Source organism: Bos mutus, chromosome 10 (genome assembly GCF_027580195.1).
Source record: "Bos mutus isolate GX-2022 chromosome 10, NWIPB_WYAK_1.1, whole genome shotgun sequence".
Taxonomy (NCBI): Eukaryota; Metazoa; Chordata; class Mammalia; order Artiodactyla; family Bovidae; genus Bos; species Bos mutus.
This window is the reverse complement of record NC_091626.1, coordinates 34,866,777-34,893,228: the sequence shown is the minus strand read 5'-3', so window position 1 is coordinate 34,893,228 and position 26,452 is coordinate 34,866,777. Positions and strand designations below refer to the sequence as shown.

Sequence of the window (26,452 nt, the reverse complement as noted above, 5' to 3'; positions counted from 1 at the left end):
CCAGGTAGGCATGAGAGATGTTTTAAGCATCCTTCCATAAAGCAGAATTTTGAATTTTTTTGAGACATTTCAGAGTCCTTCTCCTCCAACATTGTGTCAAGTGGTCATTTAAGAATTACTAATCTCTCTTTTTTGACAGTGGTATTATTCAGCACGACTTGATTTTCTCCCTTCAACAAACAGAATGTGTTCTCAAACCAGTTGAATCTTCAGACATGAAAATGACTCAGCTATTCACCAAAGTTGAATCAGAAGATACAAGCAGTCTCTTTGATAAACTTAAGAAGGAGCCTGATGCTTTAACTTTGCTGGCCCCAGCTGCTGGAGACACAATCATATCTTTAGATTTTGGCAGCAATGGTGGGTCTTTAGTTATTTTGTTAATTGCCTAAACTTTACCATTTGTTGTTGATAATCATTTGGACATTGTGGCCTTGGGCCCTGTGATTTGGAGATGATGCTTCAATATCTTTAGGGCATCTCTCCTTCCTGCTTCTGACTGCTCTCAGCTGCTCTCTTTCTGTACCCTGCTGCCATGTTTTCTGCACAAGTGGACAGCTATATGCAGCAGCCATAAGTTGAGCTAAAGAATAAATAAGGAGTCGTACCATAATATCACATATTGAAAAAGAAAACTAATTTCAAACTAGGTTAAACTTTAATGAATAAAAGGTATGAGAAGGTTGGAATGCAGGGGTTTTTAGGCTATATAGATTACAGAAGTTGTCAGTAGTGGATTGGTAGGATAACTCAGACCCACAGTTATACCATAGTATCTGCAGACTTTTAGATTAAGTAAAATTTGGTAACATTTTTGTTACTTAAGTCAACTAGACAAACCTTTTGTAAGAGGGGGCATAAATTTCTGTATATGTTAAAATCTAGGTAATCTTTAAATTGATTTTTCCCCTACAGACACAGAGACTGATGACCAACAACTTGAGGAAGTTCCATTGTATAATGATGTAATGCTCCCCTCATCTAATGAGAAATTGCAGAATATAAATTTGGCAATGTCTCCATTACCTGCCTCTGAAACTCCAAAGCCACTTAGAAGTAGTGCTGACCCTGCACTCAACCAAGAAGTTGCATTAAAGTTAGAACCAAATCCAGAGTCACTGGAACTTTCTTTTACCATGCCCCAGATTCAAGATCAGCCAGCTAGTCCTTCTGATGGAAGCACCAGACAAAGTTCACCTGAGGTAGGTGTCATAATATAATTAGAAAAGGATAACTTATAGATTTTAATGTTTGGGGATGTATTTGTAGATTTGAACCACGTGTCATAGTTTTGTTTGTGTGACTTTTAGCACTTTTAAAATTACTGCAAAAGCTATGCCTACCTTTGACCTCAGGCTCATGTTTCAGGCTCAAAAACAGGAATGTGGGAAGGAGATGCCTTAACATAAGGCAAAAGGTAAAACATACATTGCTCCTCTGTGTATTTAATATCAGCAGGACAATAAAAGTCTTGAATTTAGACATCCACAGAGGGCAATACTGTGTGCTTATGACTGCTCCAAGCCCATTCATATTACCCGTTGAGTTCGAGAATTATCTAGTAGCAAAGGGCTTTGCCCAGTTTAGTACAATTTCCATCACTGTATTGACATTCTGTGTAAGTATTATATGAAAATACCAAGTCTTACCCAGAGTAAAAGCTTTATATTAAATTTAAGTTCTGTCTTGATATTAGTTTTCTCATATACAGAATAAAAACAATCTTTAAGGGCTAGCTGGGCCAAGACTGAAGGTATCAAATAGGGCTCTATATCCCAATCTAGACATACTTGATTTCAGAGCTTCTTATGTCTAAAAACATGCTCATGGACGGGGACTACTCATATTTGAGTATTATGAGTTGATAAATGAGGCTCAAGTAAGCCTTTACAAGTGATACATTATTTTACATTAAATACTTATTCATTCAAACTGGTAAGCTAAAAGTAGCAGATCTGACATGTCATAGCCTTTCAGAGAATGTATCTATTCTCTGGGGGCTCAGTTTTGTCTAGCACAAAAATGTTGGAATCATTTTGTTTTTAATCCAACCAAAATAAATCTAACAAAAATGTTAAGATGAGGAAGGCAAAAGTTTATGCTTAGAATATACAGCTATTGTTTTTTGGTTAGAATTCTTGCTGAAAACTAAACTAGTACTACGTTCATTAAGGGGAATACAAGTAAAGAACTTCAGTCTGCAGCCCTGTCCCTACTCCAGCCCCCAGATTTGCTGTGCGATTTTTAGGTAGATCACTATAGCAACGTGGCCTCAGTACACAGCTAGATTCCAGTGAGTGTATCATCTAGGTATTGGCCAGCTAGGCACCCTTGGGAGTTGAACTATTAGGTGAGTTTTATTCTTTAGAATAAGCAGATAAACACATCTTTTAATTTTATAAATGATGTTATGCACAGTTAGAAATGATTATACTGACAAAATTATAAGTGTAAGTTCAAAAATTTAATTTCTCACTAGTTAGATAATTTGATAGAAGAGAAGAGTTCTGTTGTGTATTCTCTGAGATCAGGTTTGCAAATTCTAACAACTAGCAAAACATTTATGCAAGCTTCCTCAGAGAAAAGTAAAATATATTAATTCTTTTTACAGCCTAACAGTCCCAGTGAATATTGTTTTGATGTGGATAGTGATATGGTTAATGAATTCAAGTTGGAATTGGTAGAGAAACTTTTTGCTGAAGATACAGAAGCAAAGAACCCATTTTCCACTCAGGTATATAAACTTGTTTATTATATATATTTTCTATTAAAATTTATTCTCAAGTGGCTGTGGGTTTAACTTATTTTTGCTTCATAAGGTATGGCCATTGTAAAAACTCATGTATCTTGTTTTAAAGGACACTGATTTAGACTTGGAGATGTTAGCTCCTTATATCCCAATGGATGATGACTTCCAGTTACGTTCCTTCGATCAGTTGTCACCACTGGAAAACAGTTCTACAAGTCCTCAGAGTGCAAGCACAAATACAGTATTCCAGCCCACTCAAATGCAAGAACCTCCTATAGCCACCGTCACTACCACAGCCACCAGTGATGAATTGAAAACAGTGACAAAAGATGGTATGGAAGACATTAAAATACTGATTGCATTTCCATCTCCTCCCCACGTACCTAAAGAACCTCCTTGTGCCACAACGTCACCATATAGTGATACTGGAAGTCGGACAGCCTCACCCAACAGAGCAGGAAAAGGAGTCATAGAACAGACAGAAAAATCTCATCCAAGAAGCCCTAATGTGTTATCTGTCGCTTTGAGTCAAAGGTATTTATATGTAACATTAAACTTATAGTTTGGTCATTATTCTTAAGGAAATGTGTATGATGGTAAATTATTTTTAAACATAGCAAACTTTTTCATATTTATACTTTAAGGAACATAAAATTGACATAACAAATTCTGAACTTAAGCACTCAAAAAATTGTTTCTAAATTAGCTTATGTATTACTTTATAGTCACATCACTTATCTAAATGTAGGAATAGGAGGTCTTCTAATACCTCTAAAAATAAAATCCAGCCAGTAAGTTCTATAAATGTATAAAAACTGGCCCAGTTTCTTGCAATTGCTTAAATCAGACTAGTTAACTATCCTCTCGGAGCTCTTTTTAAGCTTACCTGAAGAAAAGGTAACACACATCCCAACTTAAGTGTGTGTGTTAGTTGCCCAGTTGTATCCAACTCTTTCCAACCCCATGGACTGGAGCCCACCAGGCTCCTCTGTCCATGGAATTCTCCAGACAAGAATACTAGAGTGGATAGCCGTTTCCTTCTCCAGGGGATCTCCCAACCAGGGACCAAACCCACATTGCAGGCAGATTCTTTACCATCTGAGCCACCAGGGAAGCCATTCCAACTTAAAAGTATTAATAATTCTCCATTCCAAATTGAAATTGATGGTCTTCAGTCCTCAGCATTCAATACAGATACTTAATAAGCATTTAAAACTTTTGGATGTATAGTTACAGCTATATTTATACACACACATATATAGACAGATAACTAGTAGATAGATAACTATGTAGTTATATATAACCATATTATAACTACTGCATTTTGTTTTTCCTTTTCATTTGTAGAACACTAGCTATATCACAGATTAAATAGGTTGGTTTTTGGAGGGTGGTTTGTACTAGGCCTTGGTTGCAGCATGTGGGACCTAGAGATCAAACCCATAGAGTTGGAAATGGATATATTGATAAATACATCCATTGGGTGTGCAGAGTCTTAACTCTTAGACCACCAGGGAAGTCCCTAAGTATTAAAATAGGTTTTTAAGAGGTACAATAGGAATCTAAGCATGTTTTATGACATTGCTTCTATGGAGTTAATTTGAGCAAACATATGGACACCACCAAAATTTTAAGTTATAATTTTGGTGTATGATTTGCAATAGGATTTGCTGTATTTTAACTTTGAGGCTATATAGAGAAAACGAGTCAGTGGGGCAGTGTGTGGGGACAGAAACGATTCCTTCTCCACAGTGCCTAGACTGAGATGTTAATAGCAATAGGAAAAAGCACTGCCATAGCCAGAGCTTATGGCTTTTTCTCCTGCCCTGCATCACTACTTTGACCTAGAATGCTAGTAGAGACCTTTTCCCGGAACTTGGAAAAGATCTTGCAACTTTAAATTAACAAAGAAGTATTCTACATTACTTTTCTACTGTATCACCAACCAACTTTGGAGCTCCTCTGGGCAATGACAGTGTTACTAATATTTAACTCAGTACCTAACATGGAGTACTTGCTTTATAAATGGTTATTGGATGAAGAAAAGAATGAACTTAGCAACAGAATTAGCAGTGATCTGTAATTTAGTTACACAGATGAGATTTTTCAGTTTTCTAAATAAGAAAACCAAAGTCCAACAAACATCTAGTCAAATTAACAATTTTTTTTTTTTACATTAGTTCCAGTACAGTATGCACTAAACACTTTAAGAAATGAATTTACCTTTCAGAACTATATGGAAGCTTTTTCTTTACTACCTCTCTTGGTAATTTGAAAAAATCAAAGTGCTGTATCAAACCAGACAACTTGAAGTTTTAAAGATCGAAAATAACTATTAAAAGTACTACTAAGATGATATTTACATGATAGACTGAGTTATCCTTAATAAAGATAACATGTATATAAAAATTAAAATATGCCTGTCTATATATTGAAGGTTTTATAGAATTTTTTAAGAATGCAAAACAAGACTGCATGTAGGAGAGCAGTTAGAGTAGTACCTCACTTACCCATACGCCATTCTCAACTAGATGAACAGAGCAAGGATCTATTATCATTATGTTGGGGTTCGGGGTAGGGAGCTGGTTCTTGAAAAGACAAAACATATAACAAAATTGATGTACTTGACACATAAAACAGTTCTTTACTGTTTACTATTAATTTTAGTTGCAGATAGTTCAAGTTTGATAACCAGATCAATACTGAGGGCAAAACAGCTTAGTGGGAAGATCACTGGGAAGGAGAGTGGGTATTAGGAGACCTACAGTGTACTTCCATATTTGCAGCTAATTAGGAACAGAGCAAGTTACCTAACAGGCCTCAATTTTTTCATTTATAAAATATGTATTATATACATGTATTATCTTGGGGACTAGAGCAAAGCTAAAATGAACTAATTAAGATGCAGTGTTTTATAAACAGTGAAAGCATTATTCGAATGTGAAACTGATCTTGTATTACAGTAGTCCCAAGAATATGTATGTACTAGGTGGAATGAAAGGCCACTATTTAACTCTTTAACATCAATTTAGTTCTGTTTACTTCTGTTTTATAAATAGGGTAATGAATAGTTTAGGAAATTTTGTTTTAAAAAATAAGCTTTGACTTTTAGGGCAATAAACTTTAGTATAATCAGGAAAACTTATGTATAACATTATATCCCTTAATGTTGGAAAATAGGCATAATATATTTTGTTTAAAAAGCTAACGGGATATTTTTAAAATAAATAAAACAACCATATTTTTTATTAAAAAATTGTTTGCAGAACTACTGCTCCTGAGGAAGAACTAAATCCAAAGATACTAGCTTTGCAGAATGCTCAGAGAAAGCGAAAAATTGAACATGATGGTTCACTTTTTCAAGCAGTAGGAATTGTAAGTGTGACAGCATGTTTGCTTTTCTATTCTAGCTGATGTGCTATTTCTGAGTTAGATATATAGGTAACTCCTTGTATCTTCCAAATATTAATGGTACATTCTCAGAAGTTACACATTGGTTTCTTTCACTTTGTACATGGTCTTTCTTAAAAGTACAAACATTTAAAGAATACAGTCTCAAAAAATTCCAAACACTAGGGATGTATTTAGAGTAAGTATAGTTCTCCCCTCATTCCACACCCAGTATCATTACCAAGTCTCTTTCTCTTCCCTTTTGGTTACTTTTCCTTCTTACCCACAGAACACAGTCAGTGCTAGTATAAGCCATACCGATATTTTCAGACCAAATTAACTGGAAAGCATTTTTACATAGTTGTCATATGAGTGGCAAATGAATTCATCACAGCAGCATTAAAAAATAGAATTTAAATAACTGAGAGCAGTCTTTAAGAATCCTGCCTATGTATTGTTAGCAAATCTATACTGATTTCAAAGTCCGTGATTTAAAAAAAAAATTCAACATAGTAAAATTGAAATAATTTTACTGTTTTCAGGGAACATTATTACAGCAACCAGATGATCGTGCAACTACCACATCACTTTCTTGGAAACGTGTAAAAGGATGCAAATCTAGTGAACAAAATGGAATGGAGCAAAAGACAATTATTTTAATACCCTCTGGTTAGTTTACTCTTTCTTCCATTAAATATCACAAAGAGAATTAAAGTATATGAAACTTTTATTTAGGAGCTTTACTCCAAGTGAGAGTGATTTCCATTCCTTACCAGGATTAAAAAGTAAGGTTGCATTTTATTTGATCACTAATAGTTTCCAGATGGAACTCTGAATTATCTTCTTTGATCTGTGTCTGTGTGCTATCAATAATGAATAGAAGCTGAAACTTGTATATTTTAATGCCTTTTTCTAAATTGGTTTAAATCACTCCTCTGCACCTTCAAGGTTCTTTTAAACAGTTGTGACATAGCACCAGTAATGCTTGTTTGCACTTTCTTGATTACATAATTGTAGTTTTGCCTAACAGACTAAAAACCCTTCTAGAGCTAACTGGCCTTATTCTCCCCAATACCTAGTGTATAGTTGCTGTTTAATAATATTCATTGATTAGATGAATGAATACTTAGATATATATCTCTTTGTTTTTCAGATTTAGCATGTAGACTGCTGGGGCAATCAATGGATGAGAGTGGACTACCACAGCTGACCAGTTATGATTGTGAAGTTAATGCTCCTATACAAGGCAGCAGAAACCTACTGCAGGGTGAAGAATTACTCAGAGCTTTGGATCAAGTTAACTGAGCTTTTTCATAATCTCATTCCTTTTTTTGGACACTGGTGGCTCATTACCTAAAGCAGTCTATTTATATTTTCTATATCTAATTTTAGAAGCCTGGCTACAAATACTGCACAAACTCGGTTAGTTCAATTTTGATCCCCTTTCTACTTAATTTACATTAATGCTCTTTTTTAGTATGTTCTTTAATGCCAGATCACACACAGCACATTTTCATAGTTCTTCGGTATTTAAACCATTGCATTGCAGTAGCATCATTTTTAAAATGCACCTTTTTATTTATTTATTTTGGGCTAGGGAGTTTGTCCCTTATCGAATTATTTTTAATAAGATGCCAATATAATTTTTTTAAGAAGGCTGTAACCTTTCATCATGATGAGTTTAAAAAATTTTTACTCAGTTTTTTCACATTTTACATAAACAATAATGATTTGCCAGCAGTACATGGTAGCCGCAATTGCACAATATATTTTCTTAAAAAAATACCAGCAGTTACTCATGCAATATATTCTGCATTTATAAAACTAGTTTTTAAGAAGAAATTTTTTTTGGCCTATGAAATTATTAAACCTGGAACATGACATTGTTAATCATATAATAATGATTCTTAAATGCTTGTATGATTTATTATTTAAATGGGTAAAGCCATTTACATGATATAGAAAGATATACATATATCTGGAAGGTATGTGGCATTTATTTGGATAAAATTCTCAATTCAGAGAAATGATTTGATGTTTCTGTAGTCACTTTGCCAGCTCAAAAGAAGACAATACCCTATCTGTAGTTGTGGAAGTTTATGCTAATATTGTGTAATTGATATTAAACCTAAATGTTCTGCCCACCCTGTTGGTATAAAGGTATTTTGAGCAGATTGTGAACAACAAAAAAAAATCATGCTTTGTTAGCAAAATTGCCTAGTAATGTTAATTTGCTCAAAATTTGATGTTTGGTTTTATGCACTTTGTCGCTATTAACATCCTTCTGTTTTCATATAGATTTCAATAATTGAGTAATTTTAGAAGCATTATTTTAGAAATATATAGTTGTCACAGTAAACATCTTGTTTTTCTATGTGCATTGTACAAATTTTTCATTCCTTTTGCTCTTTGTGGTTGGATCTTCTAACACTAACTGTATTGTTTTGTTACATCAAATAAACATCTTCTGTGGACCAGGCCCACTTTGACCAGCTTTTATGTTAAAATAATATTTGTTTCAACACATCCAACTCATAAAATTGTTTACCGACAGTTTAAGTATTTTATATTACATTATTCTTGCTATTTCTACATTTACCCTATTGCCATCACTTTAATTTATACTGTGTCCCTAACTGTAATGTTAAATAATAGCAAACCATAATATTCCACTGTAAAAAATATGCTTTTAGAAAACTGTCATTTATGAATTTATGGACCTTTAATTTATTAAAGTAAAACAAAATTTTAATGTTTAATATGAATGGGATGAATGAAACAAATCCTTAACATTATAGTTACATAATTTTGTAGGGGTTAGAAGTTCTTTGTAAGATTTCCAATCTATTTTCACTCACAGATGAAGCTATTTAGACCTTGAGTGATAAAGGATTTGTCCAAGCCTTAAGGGTAATAAATGGCAGACCAAAGATTTAAACTTAGGTCTTCTGACTCTTAATATGAAACCAGAAAAACCTTGCTTTGTTTCTGCGTTAATGATACTGTATGTTTTAAAATTCTTTAATAGCTTTATATTCATTTTCCATTTTAAAAATAGCATTTTTTTATTGTAAAAGTAATACATTCTCACTTAAAATTTTAAAACTCAGCACAAAAAGATATAACAAACAGTGAATCCTTTCTCCTAAAATTAACAACAGATTATTTTTATGGATAAAGTAAATACATACAGAGCCTTAGGCCCAGTATACTGAGGTTACAGGAACAACCTGAATAAAATTAAGCCACAGACCTTAAGTGTCTGTTTTTAATCGTAGAATGAAGAAAATGTGATTACAATTACATGAAAGTTTGGGAACAAATGTTTACTAAGACTCATATTTCACTGTAAATACTATGATCCAAAGTGCTTCTGAATTTAATTACAGATAGTACTGGAGGTGGTATTTTAGAATAAAGTAGTTGCTTAATATTCCCAGTTGAAATTTAAAAATTCTCATTTTGGTAGCAAATTAAGCTGAAATCTAGAAGTTTATCATTTTCAAGTATTAGTAACGGTCAGATCTGTAATGACCAAGAGTAGGAAAATGACTTTTGGGAGCAAGGGTTTAGATGAGAAAGCCACTTTAAAGGACAGTGCAGCTGGAAGAAAACAAGTATCCACCCCTCTCATTCAGAAAACAAGCCCCCTGGAGTGCTTGAAGCTGTTTTAAATAGCAGAACCAGTCCTTCCTCCAGCAGTGTACCAGCCTCTTTGAGACCATCACAAATGTCTTTATAATGTCTTCATCTAAATACAGCCCTATCCCAGCAACCATAGATAGACCTGTAATGTCTCCCTTCCTTATGCATGGCTATAGTTTCCCCTTCTCTGATGCTGTCGTGACTGAACGACCATAGTGTTATTTTCACATCTGAAGAAAGTATGGCAAAGGAGTTTGGTGTATTTTGTTCACTTGTTCTAAGTTTCACTGTTCACTTTGAAACTGAAAGAGTTCCACAGAGATTCTACCACTGCTGCGTACAAGTTTTAGATTAAAAGTTAAAATGAACCTAATGGCTGTTAGTACTCTGTGCTAAGCTTTTTGCATGTTATCTCACAATCTTCCAAAAAACCCTATGAATTAGGACCTGTATCTCATTTTGTAGATGACAAAAGTCTTGGAGAGGTAGCCTAAGATTCAGAGCCTCTGAGCTGGTGGAGTGCTAGCCAGTCCAGTAAAACCCTACTCCTCTCCCAATTAACTGTTTAAATGGCAAATATCAATAGAAAGCAATAGGGATGTAGGGAACTGAGGGTGGTAATGCAATCACAGAGGACATCGAGGGGATGTTCTGTAAGAGGAATGGCAAGACAAATGGAAATGAATAAAAGTGTTCTGGTGCTATTTAGTGAGTTTTGAGTTTGAACTAGAGATTCAGGTGTCTGCTTATGGTGACATTAACTCACAGGTAAATGAGGTGGTTTATGAAAAGCACAGTGATAGACTATAAAAGGCCACATGAATATATGGTATGGTTTTTGTCAGCGCTATTTGATTTAAAGGCATGCTAGACACATTTATTTTCTTTAAGCTTGTGTTAACCTCACAACTACCATTTCTAAATTTGGATTTCTCCTTACAATCTTTAAAATACAAAAAAAAAAAAAAAAGAACTTAAAGTTACAGGGTTTGCTGAAACCTAAGCATTCTAAAATTCACATTTCTAATGTAGCAACGTCAAAAACAAGTTGCAACGAATACAAAAAAAAATTTAACGGGGTTTGATTAAATAAAACCTTTGCAAACATGTTAGCTAAAACCAACAAAAGTGTAAAGAAAAAAATGTTACTCGGGTGTTTTTTTAAGTCTGTTACTAACCACTTCGCTCGTATTTCATCCCTTTAAATAGCGCTGAACCTGTTGTCCCAGATCATTTTACAGACAATTAGTTCAATCTGTAGGATCTGAAATAAAATAGTCTCCTTGTAAGACAAAAGCCACACTTTACCACTACCTCCTATGAACACCTTCTGGAGCTTTGTTGTGTTCACACCTTTCCGAGGTTTGGACATAATTTTTATTCTTACCTGTAGTGGACGGTTTTATCCAAGACGCTGCTCAGACACCCGATCTCCTTGTACTATTTAATTTCTTTTATTCCCTTTTCTTGGCTCCATTCCCGGACGGAGAGGAAAGACAGGTGCCTGAGAGCGGCAGTGATCAGACCCTCAGCGGGGAAAATAGCTAGGATGCGGAAGGGACCGGCTACCCCTTCTGTTTCTAGCGCCCTAGTGCCTACATGATAAGGATGTGAAACGTGAGCCGCCCAAAGAAACTTCCCCAAACCCCGCCCACCGCCCTGCAGGCCACGCCCCAGTACGTGCTGGGGCGCAGCACCGCAGCCCTAGCCCCTCCCCGGGACTGGGGGCCAGCGCGAGGCAGCAGGAGCGGCGCGTGGAGCCGCTGCCCCAGGCTCCCGCCTACGTGTGGGAGAGCATGTGGAGGCACTGCCCCGCCCGGCCTTGGAAAGCACGCGCGCGGGCGGGTGATCGCGGGGAGGCGCTTGGCGCGAGGGCTCCGCGTTGCTTGTTGTCTTCTGAGACTCGTCGGATTTTGCTGCCCGCCCTTCCTCAAACTTGGTCGCTTTGGATGTTGGGGTTGCGGAAGGAGAGGGGTAGAAGGTGGCCGAGAGATCTGAAGGACTGAGACAGGAATTGTTGCTCTAGTTAGAACTGTCTTCTGAACTCTGAAGCAGATAGATGCTTTGGAGTGTGATCCTCCACTCCAAATACCGAGAAAATCCACCAGAGAAATACCGAGGGGTTGCCTAAAAGATTGAGTAGCTATGTAAGATTTTTTAAAAATTACTCATCTACTAATAACTGGTCAAAAATAGAGTTGTGTGTTTATTTCAAGATATTAGCCTTAAAGGCACTCAGAGACTTCGTTTATTTTAAATTAAGCATTTGAGATATGCCTGATTAATAGAAACTTTAGCTTCCCCAGGTGGGTTTTTATTGTTGGTTTGGTTTTTTTTGCCTGTCCTGTTTTTTGAATTTGTTGTGTGACTGCACCCTGAGAATCCTTTGGGAGAAGATAATCTTTTTGGACAGAAGGGTAGTGAGTTTACGCAAAGTGGAAAAGCTCGGAGCCTTAAATTGAATCTGTAATTAGTTTATGATTACGCAGTTTATGATTACGCAGTCTGTTGTAAAGTGCGGGGCGAGGTATTGTTTAGAATAAATTACCCTCTGTATATCCGCAGCAGACTACGTTTTATATTATGTTTTCTTCAGGAAAATTCATTATTTATGTTTTCTCAAATAGAATTCCCTAAAAAGTAGGACATTAAACATTCTCTTATTTGACATGTAAAAAAATGGGGCTGAGTTGTTGTGAATATTTTTTCCTAATAAAGCCTGATGTGTAGCCTCAGTCTCTGTGTGTGTTTAATTAGAGAAGTGCCCTTCAGGGAGAGTGCTACAACCCTTTTCATCTTATGGATGTTCAATCACTGTAAACTGGTGATTCTTTCACAGAGGAGAGCAAACTGGAGGTCTGGGGGAGTGATATGCTTTAATGTTTATCACGAAAGCATTTTTTAAAATTGCATATGTAGCCTGACAAGTAGGCTAGAATACTGTCAAGTCAAATATTCTTTAGGGATCTTTGGAATATTAAAACATTAAGAAACACTATTTTATGTAGAGATCTTTTCCATATATTTCTGGACAATATTACTGGCTCTTTGAAAAAAATTTTTTTTCAATGCTTCCACACAGAACTGCTTATGATTACTTGAACAGGACTACTGGACAAGTTTTGGGGTAAGCCTTTATAAACTTGCCTGACTGCCCAGCCTGCAGGTAGACTATTTAAAGCAAAAACTTAACTGAGATAAAATTAGAGACAATCACCAATTAGAGAGGAGCGTGGAGAGCCTGGGTAGGTGGTTTGCCTCTTTCTAGGCAAATTCAGCTGCTAATATTTTTCGGCCCTATGAACATCACCTTAAGCCCTTGCTTCTGATTATTTTTCAGCCTTCTGTGATCATTTATGTATGTCTTTTCTCCCCTATTAGACTGAGTTCCTTCAGAGCAAGGTTCCCATCTGATTCATCTTTGATTGTTCCTAAAACTTTCCACTTTGCTTGCACAAGGACAACACACACATGATTGAGGGTGGGAGAGGATCTCGTGTGACACAGACCAGAGAAGAAATGACCAGAAGTATGGGGGAAACAGGGCCATTTTCTAGCTGTTCCAGTAAAATCTATCTATTCAAAGAAAAGTTTCTGAGGCTTGAGTGAGTCCAAGGTGTTTGCTATGTTTTGTGTGTTTGTGGCACCTCAAAATTCATATGTTGAAATCTAACCTCCAAGATGATAGCTCAGTATTAGGAGGTGGGGACTTTGGGAGGTGATTAGGTTTTCAGGATGAGACCTTAATGGGATTTGTGCCCTTGTTAAAAGAGGCTCCAGAGAGTTCCATTGCTCCTTTGGCTTTGTGAGGAAAATGCACTTTAAGACCAGAACTAGATACCAAGTTTCTGAGGTGATTCGGCTGAAATGAGAATGCTTATTATTGAAAAGCAGAGACATTACTTTACCAACAAAGGTCCGTCTAGTCAAGGTTATGGTTTTTCCAGTGGTCATGTATGGACGTGAGAGTTGGACTGTGAAGAAGGCTGAGCGCCGAAGAATTGATGCTTTTGAACTGTGGTGTTGGAGAAGACTCTTGAGAGTCCCTTGGACTGCAAGGAGATCCAACCAGTCCATTCTGAAGGAGATCAGCCCTGGGATTTCTTTGGAAGGAATGATGCTAAAGCTGAAACTCCAGTACTTTGGCCACCTCATGTGAAGAGTTGACTCATTGGAAAAGACTCTGATGCTGGGAGGGATTGGAGGCAGGAGGAGAAGGGGATGACAGAGGATGAGATGGCTGGATGGCATCACTGACTTGATGGACATGAGTCTGAGTGAACTCCAGGAGTTGGTGATGGACAGGGAGGCCCGGCGTGCTGCGATTCATGGGGTCACAAAGAGTCAGACATGACTGGGCGACTGAACTGAACTGAACTGATTCACTGATAGTAAAGTATAAATCTTGATAAGTTTTACATTTGCACTCTTTATCATCTAATAATTCCTCTCAGATATATATACTCCACATTCCTGCAACATATAAGTAGAAATCCATATTAAACCAACAAAAATAAGGGGTACCCAGTGAAACTGTATTTAAGATGAACAATGAATAATTCTTTTAGTTGGCCTCAAATTCAAATTTAATTTGGTCTCGTGTATTTTATCTGGCAATCCTCCAAAAAGACAGGAAAAAGTGTTCATAAAACATGGTTTATAACAGCAATATCTGGAACCCACCTAAATTTTCATGAGGAAATAATAAACTATATTCACACAGTGGAATATTAGGAAATAATGAAAATAAATGAATTACAGCTATGAGAAATAATATAAATGAATCTCAGAAACACTATTAAGCTTAAAAAGCAATTCAAAGACTATGTATTAGAAATTGCAACACCATTATAAAGCTCAAAATCAACCACAAGTAAACAATATATTGTTTAGAGATCTGAACACGTGATAAAATATTTACAAGAGAATGAGAAACAAAATAAGGTAGTTGTTATTAAAGTAATGGCAGAGGCAGGAGAATAGAGGAGGAAAGGTGTTGGTCACGTTCCAGTTCCTATACATGTAGAAGGTACACAGGTATTCATATACCTGCTATGCGTCTTATTCAGACATGTTACATAAGTTTTTCTATAATGTGTATTACATAACTTTTTAAAAAAAAGATGAATGATAAGGAAAGTTACAGAGAGCCCTTATACTTTTAGGATAACTCTCCAAAAGCATAAGAATAGCATGACTTGCAATCACAGAAATAGTGAAAGATAGAAAATATTACTTGATAGCCAGTTCCTGAGAGATGCTAGAAGGTGGAATGTACAAAGAAGACAGATTCAGCCATGGTGCTGGAGAAGACTCTAGAGAGTCCCTTGGACACCAAGGAGATCAAACCAGTTAATCCTAAAAGAAATAAACTCTTGAATACTCATTGGAAGGCCTGATGCTGAAGCTGAAGCTCCAATACTTTGGCCACCAGACTCCCAACAGCTGACTCATTGGAAAAGATCCTGATGCTGGAAAAGATGGAGGAGAAGCGGGGAAGTAGGGGGCGGGCCGACAGAGGATGAGATGGTTGGATGGCATCACCAACTCAATGGACATGAGCTTCAGCAAACTCTGGGAGATAATAAAGGACAGGGAAACCTGGCAGTAATGCAGTCCACGGGGTCAAAAAAAAAAAAAAAAGACACGACTTAGCGACAGAACACAACAAAATCAGATACAGTACTTTTTGCTAAGTAATGTGCTAGACTGTGGTGGTGGTGGTGGTGGTAGTGGGTATATTTACAAGAGCTTCTCAAGAGTGAAGGGTGTTAAGGCTACAACCAGAGAGCCACACATTAAGCACGGGTATTATAGCCTACAAGAGAGTAAGTCCAGTTTGCGTGGGTTTGTGCTCAGTCACTTCAGTCATGTCTGACTCTGCGACCCTATGGATTATAGCCCGCCAGGCTCCTCAGTCCATGGGCTTCTCCAGGCAAGAATACTGGAGTGGGTTGCCATGCCCGCCTCTGAAGTCCAGTCTACTTCTCAGTAAACCCTCTTTGGATCCTATTTCTACGTGGCAGTGGTTGAGGTTGGGAGATGTTCCTTTTTAGGTGTAAAAGTTGACTTCTCACCCTAGGATCACTTTATTTATTTATTTTATGCAAGAGTCTGCACTGCGCTTAGTCACTTAGTCGTGTCCGACTCTTGCGACCCCCATAGACTGCAGCCTGCCAGGCTCTTCTGTCCATGGGATTCTTCAGGCAAGAATACCGGAGTGGGTTGCGATTTCCTTCTCCCCTAGGATCACTTTAAAGGGGAGAGATGGTAAGTGTAATAATGATTGGTAGAAGGTATAATACAGACCTAAATTCCTTCTTTGGCTCACAGGTCCCCTTGAGAAGTAAACTTATTTACTGAAATTAATCACGCCCACGTTACTTCCCCTAGAGATCTGAGCTCCTGAGGCAAACGGTTACGCAGGCGCAGAACACATCGCGAAAGCTTGGGTAGATCCAGCTGGAGGTGGAGTTGAAACGGCCGGAAACGCGTCACGGAGGGCGTGTGCGTCAGGTCGTAGGAGGTGGGGCTCAGAGCCTCGTTTCCTCGGCTACCACCGGCAGCTACCCTGAGCGAGGCGTGCTTGCTTTGCAGACATGGGGACTCCTTCAGGTTTGAAGGACGACTGCGAGGCACTGCTCAGCCGCTTCCAGGAGATGGATAGCGTGCGCTTCGAGGACTTCGCTGAGCTCTGGAGAAGTATGAAGTTCGGAACCATCTTCTGGTGGGTGTTTCTTATGCCGCCTATCTCTGTGCTCAGGGGCGGTGTAACAAGTTTCTTCCTTCCCTTTCTCTTTGCGGCACCTGGGAAGGGCTGAGGAAAGTGGCAGTCTGAACACTGCCTTCGTCTCTTCTGGGCCGTCATCTATGCTTGGCTACGCGTTTTCCCTGGCCGATTTCGTTGGCTTGGGTTTCATCCATCCATTTTGGGGCCTCCTCCCAGATAACGTATACCTCTACCTGGCCGCCCTTCTGAACTCTTCTACCTCCACTACCCTGATCGAGATCACCGTCGCGTGCCCTCCCTCTAGTCTTGTTTTCTTAGAACTCCATGTTTGAAAACAAACACACAAGCAAAGACAAAACCCTGCATGATTGAATTCATTTTTCATACAACCGCTGAACTTGTAAAGTGCAGATTTGATCATGTCACGGCCTATCATACCACCCTTAATGGTTTCCGTTGCCTCTGAGTACAGCTCAAATTCCCTAACAAGGTTGGCAACACCCTTCGTGGCTGGCCTTTGCCCAGCGTTGCAGCTTTATCTACCAGCCCACTCCATGGCTCTCTACATGCGTTTCCTCAGTCTGGACCTTTACCCCAACTGCCTTTGCCTGGCTACCTTATTCTTCATTCAGGGTTAAGCTCTTGTGACAGTTCCTCAGGGAAACATTTCTTAGCCCTTTTGGACTAAATAAAGTGTTCATGCTCTTTTTATTGTAGCACTTTGTGCTTATTTTATCTCTTGACTTAATCACATTTTACCTGTGTAGTTCAGAAGGCAGTATAGTGTAGTGGTGAGAAGCATGGATTATGGAGCCCCACTCCCTGATTGTGGTCAGAGTCCTCTACTGACTGTGGTAATAATTGCACTCTTAAGTGCTCAAGAAATATTCCTTATTATTATTTTAAATTTTCTTTCCACTAGACTTAGCTCTGTGAAGACAATGACTGGATGGATCTAGTATCCCATTAGAATACTTAAAATATTTAAAAGGCTAAATTAATAAAATGAATGAGTCTTTGTGACTATAACTCTTATGTTCTGCTGAATAAAATGTGAACATTCTCTTTTTTCTCCTTGTTGCTGTAAAATAACTACCTGTGTAGTTTGTCCATTGCAGGGGATGGAGAATGGAGAACCGTTTGTTGTACAATTAATGAAAGGAGAGGAACTCTTTTTTTTTTTTACGGGTACTAAATGTAATGCATTTATAGCTGTATGTAATCCAAAGAACAACTCTGAGATCAGTAATTATCCTTGTTTTATAGATGAGGAAATTGAGATTTTAAAAGGTTAAGTAATTTTTCCATGATCACACAACTGGTAGGTGGTACAGCAGGTATTGAAACCAGTTTGTCTGACTGTTTCTGAAACCCGTGATCTTTTTCACTGTAGCCCTCTTGGGAAAAGTGGTGGTTTAGAAAAATTTTGCTATGGTTGCCCCAACTTCTAATTTAATGAAGAAGAAACTAAAATGAGAAAACAAGTAGAGATTATTTAAGGAGTGGTGGATTTTCTTTAGAAATTGCTTTGGTTGCCAGTACTGTAATAGGTAGTTTTCATTCTTGTTCAGTTCAGTCGCTCAGTTGTGTCCGACTCTTCGCGACCTCATGAATCGCAGCACGCCAGGCCTCCCTGTCCATCACCAACTCCCGGAGTTCACTCAGACTCACGTCCATCGAGTCAGTGATGCCATCCAGCCATCTCATCCTCTGTTGTCCCCTTCTCCTCCTGCCCCCAATCCCTCCCAGCATCAGAGTCTTTTCCAGTGAGTCAACTCTTTGCATGAGGTAGCCAAAGTACTGGAGTTTCAGCTTCAGCATCATTCCTTCCAAAGAAATCCCAGGGCTGATCTCCTTCAGAATGGACTGGTTGGATCTCCTTGCAGTCCAAGGGACTCTCAAGAGTCTTTTCCAACACCACAGTTCAAAAGCATCAATTCTTCAGTGCTCAGCCTTCTTCACAGTCCAACTCTCACATCCATACACGACCACAGGAAAAACCATAGCCTTGACTAGATGGACCTTTGTTGACAAAGTAATGTCTCTGCTTTTGAATATGCTATCTAGGTTGGTCATAACTTCCCTTCCAAGGAGTAAGTGTCTTATGGCTACAGTCACCATCTGCAGTGATTTTGGAGCCCCCAAAAATAAAGTCTGACACTGTTTCCACTGTTTCCCCATCTATTTCCCATGAAGTGATGGGACCGGAGGCCATGATCTTTGTTTTCTGAATGTTGAGCTTTAAGCCAGCTTTTTCACTCTCCACTTTCACTTTCATCAAGAGGCTTTTTAGTTTCTCTTCACTTTCTGCCATAAGGGTGGTGTCATCTGCATATCTGAGGTTATTGATATTTCTCCCAGCAATCTTGATTCCAGCTTGTGCTTCTTCCAGTCCAATGTTTCTCATGATGTTCTCTGCATATAAGTTAAATAAGCAGGGTGATAATATACAGCCTTGACGTACTACTTTTCCGATTTGGAACCAGTCTGTTGTTCCATGTCCAGTTCTAACTGTTGCTTCCTGACCTGCATACATACTTCTCAAGAGGCAGATCAGGTGGTCTGGTATTCCCATCTCTTTCAGAATTTTCCACAGTTTATTGTGATCCACACAGTCAAAGGCTTTGGCATAGTCAATAAAGCAGAAATAGATGTTTTTCTGGAACTCTCTTGCTTTTTCAATGATCCAGCGGATGTTGGCAATTTGATCTCTGGTTCCTCTGCCTTTTGTAAAACCAGCTTGAACATCAGGAAGTTCACGGTTCACATATTGCTGAAGCCTGGCTTGGAGAATTTTGAGCATCACTTTACTAGCGTGTGAGATGAGTGCAATTGTGCGGTAGTTTGAGCATTCTTTGGCATTGCCTTTCTTTGGGATTGGAATGAAAACTGACCTTTTCCAGTCCTGTGGCCACTGCTGAGTTTTCCAAATTTGCTGGCATATTGAGTGCAGCACTTTCACAGCATCATCTTTCAGGATTTGAAATAGCTCCACTGGAATTCCATCACCTCCACTAGCTTTGTTCGTAGAGATGCTTTCTAAGGCCCACTTGACTTCACATTCCAGGATGTCTGGCTCTAGGTCAGTGATCACACCATCATGATTATCTGGGTCAAAAAAGATCTCTTTTTTGTAGTATATTCATTACTTAGAGAGCCCAGGCTTTGGAATATAGTGGAGTCTCCTTTGTTACCCTGCTGTTTACATTGGTGAACTTTTTCCCTGCAGAATTGGGAGGAGGAGGAGGGTTACATTTTGCTGTGGTTCTCCAACTTTTTCACCCAAATGTCTCCAGAACAGATTAGGACCCCCTGAGGCTACTGGGGAAAAACTCTATTATATATTAATATGCACATATATTTTTTAATTGAAGTATAGTTGAGTTGAATTGATGCCTTTGAACTGTGGTGTTGGAGAAGACTTGAGAGTCCCTTGGACTGCAAGGTGGTTCAACCAGTCCATCCTAAAGGAAATCAGTCCTGAATGTTCATTGGAAGGACTGATGCTGAAGCTGAAACTCCAGTACTTTGGCCACCTGATGCAAAGAACTGACTAATTGGGAAAGACCCTGATGCTGGGAAAGATTGAAGGCAGGAAGAGAAGGGGACAACAGAGGATGAGATGGTTGAGTGGCATCACCAACTCGATGGACATGAGCTTGAGCAAGCTCTGGGAGTTGGTGATGGACAGGGAAGCCTGACATGCTGCAGTCCATGGGGTCACAAGAATCGGACATGACTGAGTGACTGAACTGACTGACTGATAGTTGAGTTACAGCATTTGCAGTGTAGTGATTCCACAGTCAAATGCATTACAATTGATCAACCACAAGTTCAGTGACCATCTGGCACTATACAAAATTATTGAAGTATTATTTTTATTGGCTTTATTCCTTATGCTGTATATTATATCCAGTGACTTACTTGTTTTATAACTGGAAGTTTGTATCTTTTAATCCCCTTCACCTATTTTGCCCATCCATCTATCCTCTTCCCCTCTGACATCCATCACCCTGCTCTCTGTTTATATGTTTCAGTTTTGTTTCTTGGTTTTTTAGATTCCACACATAAGTGAGATTATGCAGAACTTATCTTTGTCTGACTTATTTCACTTAGCATAATACCCTTTAGTTCAATTTATTTTGTCAAAATGCTCCTGATCTTTGTATTTTATTCTGTAACATTACCATGGTTATTTTAATATATTACATATTTAAAATTCTTAAACCAGTAGTTAGTTGTAACCCTGGTCCTTTTGCTCCCAATTCAGCAGTAAAGTTGATGCTTTTGGAAGATGCGTCAAGAGTATCTAGGGCCTCACTGTAAGAAACACAGCAGAAAATTAGGTCTTTATCCTTGAATCATGAAAGGATCAGGTGTGGAATGCCTGTCCACTTTCTAGCAGCTGCTATTTAAACAAGTATAAATCTCTTCTGTTATTTTTTTTTCACAGGCATAATATAGGTTCTTTCTGTTTTCTAGTGGTAGAATGAGAAATTTAGAAAAGAACACGTTTACAAAAGAAGCTTTGACTTTGGCTTGGCGATACTTTTTACCTCCATATACCTTCCAGATCAGAGTTGGTGCTTTGTATCTGCTATATGGATTATATAACATGCAACTGTGTCAACCAAAACAAAAGGTAATATTTGTGAATTGTTTTCCTCCAGCTGAAATATGAAACAGGTGCAATATTTTCATAGCCAACTGATTTTAAAGAGAAATACCAGTGTTTCAAAATTATAATACATTTGTGAAGAAAGATTTGCATTTATTAACAATTTTTTTATTCCTCTTGTTTGTAGATTAGAGTTGCCCTGAAGGATTGGGATGAAATTTTAAAATTTCAGCAAGATTTGATAAATGCACAACATTTTGATGCAGCTTATATTTTTAGGAAGCTACGACTAGACAGAGCATTTCACTTTACAGCAATGCCTAAATTGGTATGTTATCTGAAAGAGACTGGTTTTCAAAATGAGAAATTCTGTTTCATTGTCCGTAAAGTTCCTCAGTCTCCAGAAAGTGGAGAGTATTATATAATTTCCAATACTTGAGAAAAGGCTTCTTGGACTTCCCTGGTGGTCCAGTGGTTAAGACTCTGTGCTTCCAATTCAGGGGCCATGTGTTCAATCCCAGGTCTTGGTCAGGGAACTAAGATCTCGACATGCTATGTGGTATGGCCAAAAAAAAGAAAAGAAAAAAGATTTCTTAAAGTAGGAAAAAAATATTGGGAATTCCCTGGTGATCCAGTGGTTAGGACTCCTATCACTGCTGAGGGCCTGGGTTCATTCCCTGGTCAGGAAACTAAGATCCTACAAGCTGTGTATCATGGCCAAAAAAAGAAAAGAGGAAAAAATGCCTTCTGCTTACTTTTTTTTGAAAGCAAAATTCAGTCTCTCCTAATAATGCAGTGTTTCTGAATGTTGTCCATTAAGTAGATGGTTAGAAGAAGAAGTTAGTTGGGTATCTGCTTTGCTTATGCCTGTATTCAGACATCAAAGAGGCTACTGAAAGAGAACTAAGGGATTTTAATTCCAGTTAGAGAAAAGTTGAAACTTCCATTAATATATATTTCTTCAGTCTTGTGATACTTTCAGATGCTAGACTGAAAGAGCATTTTAATCAAAAGATTCTAGTTCTGTCAGTTGGCAAATCATGTAACTTCTCTGAATTTGTAAGCATGTGGCCTGGCATCTTAAGGGTTATTTCAAAAGTTGTTTAACAGTCTTTGAAAAATATTTTTTCCAGAGTAAGTATGTACTTACTAAATATGTACTTATTTAGTAAGTACATACTTAGAGCTGGGGTTTTTTTTTTGGTTCATATTTACTTATAGATGATTTTTATTATTGGCTTACTTACTTATTTCAGTACTTAAAATATATCTTTTAAAACATCTATTTTAAAAGACATTATTATTTAGCTGTCATACAGAATGAAGAAAAAAATGCAACGAGCTGAAATTACTGAAGAATTTAAGGACCCAAATGATCGTGTATTGAAACTTATCACTTCTGATGTATTAGAGGTAAATTTGCTTTTATGTTCTTAAAATTTTTTAAAAACTGTTTTGTTGTTAACTATATATTGAGTTTATACCTTCATCTACTGGATACTGAAAATTTTTCTAATCATAGAATGCTGTTACCTTCTCTCAAGTGTCAGGAATACTATACCCTAAATATATCAAAATTTCTGGAATAAATTTTGAAAGAGTGAGAAATAGATGTAAAAGACTGGACTTGGACTAGGGATACTGGGATTCAAATACTGAAACTACCATTTGTATTTGACTTTAGATATATTATGAAACAAGAATTTAGTGACTTTATTTTTTTTTAACAATGTATGTTCATTTCCTAAGTTCCTTTTTACAACGCTTGAGTAAAAGCCCACTATTATAAAACAAGAATTTAGTGACTTTATTTTTTTAAAACAATATATATGTTTTAACATGAATATATATATGTTTTAACATGAATATATATGTTCATTTCCTAAATTCCTTTTTAACAATGCTTGAGTAAAAACCCACTATTGAAAAGTTTATTTTGATAAAACAAAAATTTGAAGTCAAGAATAATGGATAAGAGTTAGAGTCTTAAAAAAACAGCTTTTCAATCTAATGTATTTCAGTATTTTGAGATGTGCAGTATTCAGGAAAATCTTTTGCATTGATAAATAGTTACAGAGAGTTTTACCTGAGTGGGAAAGTTGCCCCGAGGTTAAAACAAAACCCCACTAAAGGGTTGCAGCCTTCTAATTAGTGATCCGTTCCTTATTTCTAAAGAATAGATTCCTATGTACATAGAAAATGTGTGGAGTTAGTGTGAGCAGGTGGGGGCCTTGTTGTGTTTTTTCATTCCTTTGAGCCTTAGTTTCCTCCTCTTTAATATTATGATTGCAACCCTTATTTCATCCACTTGTAAGAGTTGAGACTAGATTATTCCTGAAGAGTGCTGAGTGTGGCCTATGGCACATAGTAGGTGCTTAGTAAATGTTACTACTTCCCCCCTCATCCCTGTTCAGTCTTTTCCTACATAAGGAGTGGAAAGGGGATCAGATCTGTGATTTGCTCAACTGTTTCTCTGTGTCCTAGATGCCACCATGTGCTCATAGCTTCAGCTGTCAGGTTGATTGATTTTTCAAAGCACTCTGGGTCTGCTCTGTATACCGACTTCAGTTTTGAGCAAGAATTGTTAATCAGGGGTCCATGAATAGTCTTGAGAAGGTCCATGGATCCTTTTCCCCCTCTAAATTGTATATAAATTTTTCATATGTATGGACACTTGGTGAGGATGAGGTAGTCTATCCTCAGATTGACAAAGGTGTTCATCTACCCAGAATGTTAAGAATTACACAGAAGGAAATTATTTACTAAGTATCTAAAGACTGGACTGTGGTGTAGTGCAGGAGCTATACAAGATGTTTTCTGTATATTATGAATATTTTACTCCTCAACGACATCCCTGCAAAACAGGTGCTTTAAACAAATTTTATTTAATTTTTTTCTTTCTTTTTTTTTTTTTTAAACAGAAGATGTTTTATCCCTGGTTAAAAGCTAAGGAAACTGAGGCATGGAGACATTAAGTTAGGAAGCAGTGGAGCTAAGGTTCTGTAGCATTGCCTGTTGGACAGCAGAGACCTTGTCTGAGCTGGGACTGGGGTTGGAAAGGTATCCTTTGCAGATGTCTAGTGAAGTATGACAAGAATTAAGATCTTTGCAGCAGCAGCAGTGAAGTATGACAAGAATTAAGATCTTTGCCCTCTAGCAGCTGAGCAGGAAAGAAGTGGGAGAAGGTCATGTATAAAAATAAAGATAGGAAAAAAACTTTGCATAATAGAGGGAATTTGTGTTTTATCTTTTGGGGAGAGGGGAATCATTTAAAAGTTTTAGGGATTGGAGAAAATTAGAGTATATATTTAGGTTTGGGGTAAGGAGCCATTAGAAAGAGATTTTGTGTAGAAAAGAGGCTATGAGGTCCCTTCTGTGGAGGAGGTGGTGGGTCAGTGACCAAGAGCCCGGTGGAGAGATTCCTTTGGCCTGGAGAAGGTACTTTTTCCTTGGAAACCTGAGGGAAGGAAGTGGAAATGGACTCATAACTGTGAAGAAGAGAAGCAGAAAGCAAACAGACCCAATAGCCTTAACTTTAAGAGGGGGCTTCCTGCTGGAACAGAGAATTGAGAAAGTTTGGAGTACCATGAAGAATGAAAGATTTGGGGAGACCAGAAAGGATTTGCCAAGAAGTACTGGTGTGAATTATAAAGAGAGAGGCAGAGGTTGTTTTTGAACAGCAAGACGTTGCTCTTATTAGTATTCTCTTAATGAAAAAAAGATGATTTGAACCCAGTTGGTTGTAATTTTTGATTGTTGACTAATTTGGTGATAGAGCCTTAATTTTTTTCAATATGCCTTCTTAAACTTTTTTTTTTTTCATTTGAAGCTCTTTAATTAAAGGTTCCTCTGTTATATAATTGTATATGTGAGCAAGCAGATAATGGGAAGTTTTAGAGAACAGAGCTGGGGTGATGCATAAAGCCATATTCTTTTGTGCTTGGAGAGGAGGGTCAGAAGGACCCTTTTCATGGAAGCCTTTAGGAATGGAGAAGACTGTGACGCCATCCTGACTTTATCTAGCATTTTTGGCTTGCCACAGATTTGCTTTGAAGGCCTTTTCCTTCTGTGCTTGTGTTGGCTCTATTTTTCCTGTTCTGCATAGTCTATTACCCATTTTCACTGATAATCCCTAAATTGAATACTTTTCTATTTTCTTTCTCCTCCTGCGAATGCTCTTAAGTCTTCATGTCAGCGTATTTGAATTCTGATTATGATTCTCAGTTATCTGATTAAGGAGGTTTAATAAAACTAGAGAATAGAATATTGAATCAAAATAGCTGATTTTTTAAAAAATTCAGGCATAATATATAATATTGTGTTTCAGGTATATAACATAATGATTCAATATTTATATATATGGTCAATCACCACAGTAAGTTTAGTTAACATCCATCACCATACATGATTACAGTTTTTTAAAGCATCTGATTAATTCCAACTCTGTTACTTAAATATGCCCTTTAGCAAGTCATTCCACTTTTGAATCTATTTTCTTCATTTATAAAATTATAATAATGGCATTACATGTTGCGTATTCACTGTGTGCCAGGAACTATGCTGAAGGTTTTTTGTATGTTTTTTCACTAATTATAATAGTCCTGCAGAGGAGGTAGTGTTTTCCCAGTTTTAAAAGCAAGGAAACTGAGGCTTAGAGAAATTAAGTAATTTACGTAGCATAAGGTACAGACACTGGATTTGAATGTCCAAATGTGTAAAGCTCCAAAGCCCTACACTACCTTTTATTTCTTCATCCTTTGATTTTTGTATAGTGTTTTACATTTACAGACTACTTCCACTTGTATAAGCTCACTTTATATATCTGCATTGTGTTTGTCCAAACGTGGAACATGATTGCGACTGAGGGATTTGTTCAAGGTCACAATCTAGCAAGTGATAGGTCTCAGGCCCCAAGCTAGTTGTCTTTGTCCTGTATTGTAGTGCATGCAAAATAATGGGAATACAGCACAGTGTACCATGTAAAATGTTAGGGGCTGCCCATGTCAGCACACTGTTCCTCATTGAAGATCCCGCATATGTAAGCACTCAGCACTCCTTTGCATTCCTTGAACAGATGTTGATCAAGTCCATAAAAATCTCCTAGAAATGCATTGACTAGCCTATCTTGGGAGTGACTCAGAGGACGTGGTAACAATCGGTGAGGGATGGTTCTCTGCTGGTCTTGGAGCCGAGTGTCAGTGCTGGTTTTATGTGAGTTTTAAGTCTGCCTGCCATAGGCTGTCTCTCTGTTTACCCTGTAGACCTGCCCATTTGTCTGGAGGTTTCTTGAGTAGGAAGGTCTTACTAATAACTATGCCTC

At 37.6% G+C, this 26,452-nt stretch overlaps 2 protein-coding genes and 1 long non-coding RNA gene across 5 annotated transcripts in view; 2 read left to right on the top strand and 1 right to left on the bottom strand.

Annotated features, from left to right (window-relative positions):
• Positions 1 to 8,618, top strand: part of HIF1A (hypoxia inducible factor 1 subunit alpha) — a 44,684-nt gene extending 36,066 nt beyond the window's left edge. For both annotated transcript variants that reach the window (XM_005890693.2, XM_070377754.1), the window contains exons 9-15: positions 140 to 360; positions 916 to 1,202; positions 2,612 to 2,734; positions 2,859 to 3,283; positions 6,016 to 6,124; positions 6,682 to 6,808; positions 7,293 to 8,618. In XM_005890693.2, the coding sequence (XP_005890755.1) occupies positions 140 to 360; positions 916 to 1,202; positions 2,612 to 2,734; positions 2,859 to 3,283; positions 6,016 to 6,124; positions 6,682 to 6,808; positions 7,293 to 7,444 (1,444 nt within the window). In that variant the 3' untranslated portion in view covers positions 7,445 to 8,618. The remainder of the gene's footprint in view (positions 1 to 139; positions 361 to 915; positions 1,203 to 2,611; positions 2,735 to 2,858; positions 3,284 to 6,015; positions 6,125 to 6,681; positions 6,809 to 7,292) is intronic.
• LOC138989391 (uncharacterized) overlaps positions 1 to 11,861 on the bottom strand; it is a 28,913-nt gene extending 17,052 nt beyond the window's left edge. Inside the window, exon 1 of the long non-coding RNA XR_011465629.1 lies at positions 11,172 to 11,861. This is a non-coding gene — a long non-coding RNA (uncharacterized lncRNA). The remainder of the gene's footprint in view (positions 1 to 11,171) is intronic.
• A 4,444-nt stretch (positions 11,862 to 16,305) lies between these two features.
• The window catches only part of SNAPC1 (small nuclear RNA activating complex polypeptide 1), a 35,414-nt gene continuing 25,267 nt past the window's right edge, over positions 16,306 to 26,452 (top strand). The window contains exons 1-4 of one of the 2 annotated variants that reach the window (XM_005890695.2): positions 16,306 to 16,511; positions 20,997 to 21,156; positions 21,320 to 21,460; positions 22,441 to 22,545. In XM_005890695.2, coding sequence (XP_005890757.1) covers positions 16,384 to 16,511; positions 20,997 to 21,156; positions 21,320 to 21,460; positions 22,441 to 22,545 — 534 coding nt within the window. In that variant the 5' untranslated portion in view covers positions 16,306 to 16,383. Of the gene's footprint in view, positions 16,512 to 20,967; positions 21,157 to 21,319; positions 21,461 to 22,440; positions 22,546 to 26,452 lie in introns of both variants that reach the window. The other variant, XM_070377753.1, reaches the window with a different exon arrangement.